The sequence below is a fragment of the Cavia porcellus genome, unplaced genomic scaffold (genome assembly GCF_034190915.1).
Source record: "Cavia porcellus strain 051 isolate PalLab524CR breed Dunkin Hartley unplaced genomic scaffold, mCavPor4.1 scaffold_1, whole genome shotgun sequence".
NCBI classification, from domain to species: Eukaryota; Metazoa; Chordata; class Mammalia; order Rodentia; family Caviidae; genus Cavia; species Cavia porcellus.
In genome coordinates, this window is record NW_026947484.1 from 33691956 (window position 1) to 33699502 (window position 7547).

Below are 7547 nucleotides of genomic sequence, written 5' to 3' on the forward strand. Positions count from 1 at the left end.
CTCATGCATGGATCCATATAAATGAGGCAAACTGTGGAGCAGACTAGACTGCTTTGAGTCTTTGAGGAGAGGTTGTGTATATGAAAACTCCGGCTGTGATTTTCACTTGGAAGGAAGACTTTTCTGTGTGTAACATCAAGAGAGACTTTCAGTTGAGGTTTTATGCTTGCCATACAGAAAATGAAATAAGAAAGCCAATTAATGGTCTGATTCTATCATCTTTTGTTAAGTGAAACTCCCTGGTTCACATGAATGTGATCTCCCATCCATAGAGTGGCCAGAGAACACTGCAGAACAGACTTGGGGACTTTTGACTGTCACATTGTGGGGTTTTAATTTATTAAAAACAAACAAACAAAAAACATTTTTCTTTGAGTATAAAACCTTTATAGTAATTCCTAGCTTGTACTACTCAGAAATAGAAAGCTTGTTAATGTACACAATGTCTGGTTTATATTAGTGTCCAATCATTTGTATATATTTAAATTATTATAGTGCTACTGGAACATGAAATTTTCCTATCTAACTCCTATTTTCAGCTAAGACTTAATGCGTAACAGTATTTCAGCATACAAGCCAGTGTGTCACTTGTTTACCTATGTAAGAAGTATCATTGCTAATATTTCTGTATTAAAATATGTGGTTCTCTTATTTTAAAAACAGCAGCTTGCAGTTGATCTGCTCTTAGTATGCTATTTTGTCTTTGCACTGTAAATGGTTCATTCACAGTCTTTATGCAAGTAGATAAATGTATTTAAATGAGTATCATATTATTTTATGTTACATCTAACATTGATGTAATCTGAGTTAAAGTTAAATCCTTGCGCACTCTGTATGAGTGTCTCTCTTTTACAGTAGTGCTTTGTTTCTTAACATGACTACCAACACTGCTTGGTCAGGGGTAAATACTGTTCTTTTTCTGCCAAAACATTCGGGACAGTAATTGCACTTTTCTCCCCCACCCCCACCCCCTGCCTTCCTGTTCCCTTTTCTCAATTTAGGTTGGAAAGGCTGGTGGATGTCCTGAGGAAAAAGGTTGGCACAGGGACCATGAGGACAGTGATCTGACTGAAAAAACGACAGTCTGGGGGAAGCGATCACATCTGGTGACCAGGCTGCTTCATTCAACACTGAGTAAACACTAAAAGCCTTAACTTAGCAAACAGTTGTTAGAAGTGGGACACTCCAACCACATTCCAAGCTGAGATAAAATCAAATCACAAATGTTTAACCACTTTGCTGCTGACTTGAGTTATTTATCCAAATATATTAACTTTTACCAATGGGTATCTATAAGGTTGCAGTTTGTTTTGTATCTATTTTGTATCTCAATGTGTTTAATATAAATCTTGGTACTATAAGACCACTGTGGAGATATAGTAAAGTTGGTCAGGATAATATCTTCACATATGGTCCTTTCTGAATCCAAGTGCAGCAAAGTAAATATTGTCTAAGCCTTAATCCACTGTGTTAGGTCAAAACTTCAAATAAATGCAATTTCTAATACAGAGTATTTTTCTTAGCTCATGAGAAAGATTCAGACACTTCCTTAATATATGTAATCTTTCCTAGTATTAAAGGCTATTAAGTATAGATGCCATCAATGAAATGTATAATTTGCTTTAGTAAGAGTTTAGTATGTCACAATTACATTCATCAAGTCATGATTTTCATTTCACTCAAAAATAATGCTGACTGTTTTCAATAAAAAGCAAAGATTGTTTAATGTGCACTTAATAAATTCATATTGTCAGTATTTTTGTAATGTTGAGCCTGGGTGATTATCTAAGCTCCACTTAAGCTGAAGAAATTGCCAAGTTTCTGTCAAATAGTCCGGGACACTTTGGGCTTGAAAATTAGCATGTGCCAGTATGTCTGTATCCTAAAAAGCAAGAAGTCATCAAATCTGTTAATCATTCTTATTTATTATCTTTTTTTACATTTGAATTTTTGTTGTGGAAGAAGAGAATGCAATATATACTGTGCCATAAAACTGTAATGTGTGATGTTAAGGTCATAAGAAAAAGTAAACCTGCAATTTGGTTCAGGTTACCTAGTTTTTCTTTTATTTAAGAGGTAACTTAAAATAGCTAAAGCATATAATAATATGAATAAAACTGAGATGTTATGTATTGTGCTGTACAAAATTACCTTCCTTTTAGGTGAAAGACCAATAGAAAATGACTTTGTCTGGAGCAAGTTGAAATACACAAGCAGAAATTGAATTAGTAAAAATGTTTAGTCCAATGAAAATTTTTGTAACTGCATTTTTAATTCATCTTTAAGATCACACTAAGTTATATACTATTGCCTATTTACAGGGTAAGTTTATTAAGGACAATTTATTGTATTATTCTTTTGTATACCATTAGAAATTATCTCATTTTTGTCTTTACTTCATTAAAAAATTTGAGGTGCTTTGTCACAAGAGACAAGAGATACACATACTCATACATACTTTTTTGTCCTTATTAAATCTGTATCATTAAACTATCAGTTAGGATCATCTCTTTGCATCCAAATTTTGAATTTACTCATATTGCCTGCGTTAAATTTTTTGTGAGAATTAGAAAATAAAGAACAACAGGGGTTAAAAAGAAACTAACTGGATTTGCTTTCTAATTAATCCTTTAATAGCCTCTCCTACACCAGTGACAGTACAAACATAGAAATTCATAATACCTCACTCATGCATGGAGCCTTGTCTCTGAGCTCTAAATTAGTAACCCATAGAAGCTCCCTGTGCACAGACACAAGTCCTTTTAAACTTTCCTGAAGATGGGGGTAAGTAAAAGAAAAGAGTTCTTATTACAAAATATTCCATTTCTGAGCCCTCTTAAAATAAATCACAAGTAAACTTGAATTTTCAGGTTAGTCTTGAAGAACAAACTTTTCTTAAGGTTTGCTTAGGGTTTCAGAACACAAAGTGCAATATAAAAACACTTTACAATTTCCAAGCATCTCTTCCTACACCCAGTTGATCAGATTAGAACAACTGAACCATGTGATCACGTAATTCATGTAGTCAATGTGGAAAACTTTTATATAATACATTATAAAATGAAACTTATTATTCTAAAGTATAAATATTCTTCATTATGGTTAATCTCCTAAAATATATACCATCTTCTTGAACATGAAAATTACAAGAGCAAACTATGAACAGCCATACATTGACTTGATTTCTTTCACTTAAAAATGTCCATCAACAATATTTCAAATATTATAGTCTTTATTTTTTTTGTGTATGAAGAAATAGCCTTCATTAGCTACATATTCAGTTACAGTGCTACTTAGAAGTGATCTGCTTTGTTCAGCGACTTGCTTTAAGTTTGCTTTAAACATCAAGTCTCATTCCTACAGTAACATGAGAATCCATTTCTTGTAAAAAAATATTTAAGTACAGAGAAAAGACAGAAAATATTTAAGTACAGAGAAAAGACAGAAAAAGAATAGACCGAATTTCTATTTAACAATTGATTTACAAATTTCACGTCTCTTTAAAACTTTGATCCTATCAACAACCATATAATAGTAATAAATCATATAATAGTAATTCTGCGGATTTTAGTATTAGTGTTGTTATTATTACTTTTATCCTGTAGATGAGAAAACAGACTCAGAGTATCTTAAAACTTTCGAAGGACTGACTAGAATTAGAACTAAGTTCTTATAACTACAAACTCTCCAAACTTTTCTGTAACAAAAAAATAGTGCGTGCTTTAACTCCTAGAATTTCTGTTACTATTATGCTGCTCATGTTATAGACACACGTGTGAATCCCCAATCTAAATCTACACATTTCCTACATGAAGCACAGTACTGTGCACTGCGTCTGTACACACCACCACGTCAGCATCACCTCTCACTGGGGGTGGAAAAGCTGCCCACTGCCCCCGCCTCCACTGGAATATGACCTTGAGTGCTTTGAGCTACTTTTAATTTCACCTAGTGCTAAAACCTGACAGGATAGCTTTATAAAATGGTAGTCTAAAATTCAAGGCTCACCCTACCTCCTGGAGCAACTTTTAGAGATTTTAAAAAAGTTACAAGCCAAGTTATTGGCTATTGACAAGGCAGTTACACCAAAATTATTGATATAGAAGGATTCTCATATGTTTTCAATGATGAACTGATCCCTTGTATATTTCCCCTCCCCAAAACTGAGAGGGCTGTAGTTGTAGCTCGTGGACAGTGTGTGCTGAGAGTGCATGGGGACCTAGATTTGATCCTCAGCACCACAAGAAAATAATGAAATAAGGAAACAAGAATCTTTTATTGGGTCACTTTACTGATAGAATGTTTATTTCACAAATAAATTAGAATTACTAAGAATTTGTAGTTTTCATGTATACAATTATGTAGGAATGAACTTTTAAATCTAGTATTTTAAAAGATCATAATTATGCATTTTCCTTTTCAAATATTATTAATAAGGCTTTATATGATTTTTTAAAAAATTATAACACATTTGTCTTCCAATCTGTGGTTTGAATGGAATCCCAGTTTTTCACAGACATTATTATGTTCTTGGTAATCACTATTTACAACCAGCCTATCTGTTCATATATACATACTCACAGACACACAAAATTACGTTTTCCCTTTCAAAACATTTGTAAGTCAACCATTAGGTTTCAGTGATTTTGGCATTTTGTTCATGTTTTATTCAAAATGCACATGGTTTCTGAGGCTTTTTAAAAGTACATGAAATGATCAAAAAATTGTTATTTCTCATGCTTAGCTAAATATGTCATCTCTAGAAAGATGTGGCTTATTTTGGCAGTGTTTTAAAAACTCAAATATTTCAAACATTTGTTAAGTTGGAGCTTGCATATTTGAACTAGTAGCATACGTTCCAGAATAGCGTCTCAAGTTACAAAAGTTTTTGTAATCCTTTTACTAGAATAACTTTTTTGAAGTTTTTCTTTTTTTGTTATGTACTTTAATGTAAACTATGTTAAATTTATAAAAGTTGACATTATTTTTTAAAGTAGGACTTCGGAAGTGGAATTTGGCAATGATAAATGTGTATATTTGAGAATCATTAATGTTATTTACACTGTTGATATTCTTTTGCAGGAGTCTTAATATGCTTATGTTAAATTTTATTGTTTGCTATATATAGTTTTGGAGTATGTTATCATTTTGGAAGCCCCAACTTTCTTGACTCTCTGATTATTAACAAAGATGTACCTTAATGCACAAACTCAAATACGCAAAATATATATTTACTTTTTATTTTCACAAAATTCCCTACTGCAAATCCTACATTTCAGTGCAGTTCTTAAACATCGATCTTTATCAAATTTATAGGTGGACAATGCTGAAGATACTGTTCTGAATATATACCCTATAAAGTGTATTTCAGTATGGAAACAGATTAAATTACCCTTTAAACTGTGTATGCTTTGCTTAATAAAGATGAAAAGTCAATCTGAGCAAATTTGTTTGGTACCTTAGAGACCTTTTAAAACTATTTAGGTATAAAATGAAAGTATTGTTATAAAGTATTAAAAGGGAAATATTTGAGTAAATAGAATGAACCTAAGAAAGGAAATCAAATTATTTTAATTAGAAGATGATACATTGATTCAAGTCTACTACACAGCAGTGCTAATAGTTTTTTAATATGTGTATTGAATTTTGTATGACGAAGAGCTGAAATCTAAAACTCTTAATTCAATAATCTGTTTGATTATTGAATCAGGGTGAGAAAAATATTAACAGACCATGTAACATAATATGTAGTAAAAAGAGGACTTGGCTAGGACTGGACAGTAGTCTTTGGGACAAAATTTTGATGAATGGGTGGTATCTGAACTTTTACATAACTATATTTTTTAAAAACTGAGGTCTCCATATTGTGTGATACATGTTACCTCACCAAGACCATATTGTGATCAGTTTTATTCTGCATTTGTATACAGGGTTCACATTATTACTGTTCTTAAACAGTCAAATATCCTAAGAAGATTTTTGAAATAAAAATGAAGTTACAGCCAGGGATATAGTTCAGTGATACAATGCCTGCCTGGCAAGCACAGTGTCCTTTGATTCCTGGACTCCCCCCTCCCACCAGGCGAAAAGATGAAGTTACAGTGTTGTACATTTACCCATGGATCTACCATTCCCAGTGCTGTGTGTGTGTGTGTGTGTGTGTGTGTGTGTGTGTGTGTGTGTGTAGACCCATTTCCAAGATCATTTCACTTCTATCTGCAAATTTATTATCTTATCTACTGCTTGACTGTTGACTCAATTTTTACATGCCTGGAAAGATCTTTTTTTTACTGCCTTCATTTTATGAAGAAAAATGTTGCTGGTTATAGAAATGTAGGGTAAAAGGGTTTGCTATTTGTTTCCATATGTTAAAGAGTTTTCTGTCTTATTTGGTTTGTTTCTGCTTTCATTCTTACTTTTGTCCCCAGTACATAATGTATCCTCTTGCAACTTTTAAAGATTTTCCCCTTTGTTGCTTATTTTAACCAATTTGATTATGATGTACTATGGTATAGCTTTCTGCACACTTCTGTGTTTATGTTTTGTTGAACTTTATGAGTCTGTGGGTTTCTGGTGTTTTATTTGAAAAATTTCAGCTATTATTTTTACCAATATTTCTGTCCTCCACCATTCTTCTTCTCCCTTTGGAACTACTGCTTGAGATGCATTCATTCCCCAGCTTTTTCATTCTCTTTTATTTTCATTTTTCATTTTTTTATTTTCCTCTGTTTCATTTTAAATAGCTTCTATTTCTTTGTCTTCAAATTTAATGATAATTTCTTTTGCAGTGTGTAATGTGCTATTAAGCACATCTAGGACCTTTTCCTTCAATTTCTGTTTCTGTTTATTTTTTCCCGTTACAGTGAGTTATGTGTCTTATTTAGATGTGTGGTAACTTTACCACACATGAGTGAAGAATATTTTTATATTTGTTTAAATGGTTTTCAACTTTGTTCAGGGATGCAGTTATATTACTTCAAAATAGATTGATATTCTTAAGCCTATTTCAATTTAGATAAACAGGAACAGCTCAGCCAAAGCAGGTTTTTCCACACAGCTCCCAGAACCCCTGCTGAACGTACTACCTTAGGCCTTGCTTATTATTAAGACCTTGCTACTCCATTGGTCACAACAGAGCTATTTGTAGGCCGTGTATGAGTTTAAGTCACTGTTTCGCCCTTCTCTTTCTGGTGCCTATTGTTTGCTCTGCCCTTAGTAATTTGCTGATGTACATGTGCTGTTCAGTACTCAGAAGAAGACCCAAGGAGTGCTGTCTACCTGCCCAGGGCTTGTTCACTCTCCAGCTGGTGTCAGTTCCCCATTCCTGCTCTGAGGTTTGTACATTCTGCAGAACAATAAAGGGGGGCCGTGGTAGAGCTCACTTAGTTACCTTTCTTTCAAGAGTCCTTGGCTAATGCTACCTGTTGCCCAAAATCCAAAACCATTGCTTTATGTAATTTGCTGAGGGAACTTTTTTGTAGCTCTTGAACATGTTAGGGTACATCTGTTACCCCATGATAGCCAAGAGTCAGTCTTCCTGTAACTCT

At 33.2% G+C, this 7547-nt stretch overlaps 1 protein-coding gene across 6 annotated transcripts in view; it reads left to right on the forward strand.

Annotated features, from left to right (window-relative positions):
• Nucleotides 1-5446, forward strand: part of Mipol1 (mirror-image polydactyly 1) — a 283729-nt gene extending 278283 nt beyond the window's left edge. For all 6 annotated transcript variants that reach the window (XM_063246733.1, XM_063246742.1, XM_063246744.1 and 3 more), the window contains one exon: nucleotides 1002-5446. In XM_063246733.1, coding sequence (XP_063102803.1) covers nucleotides 1002-1068 — 67 coding nt within the window. In that variant the 3' untranslated portion in view covers nucleotides 1069-5446. The remainder of the gene's footprint in view (nucleotides 1-1001) is intronic.
• Nucleotides 5447-7547: the final 2101 nt, after the last annotated feature.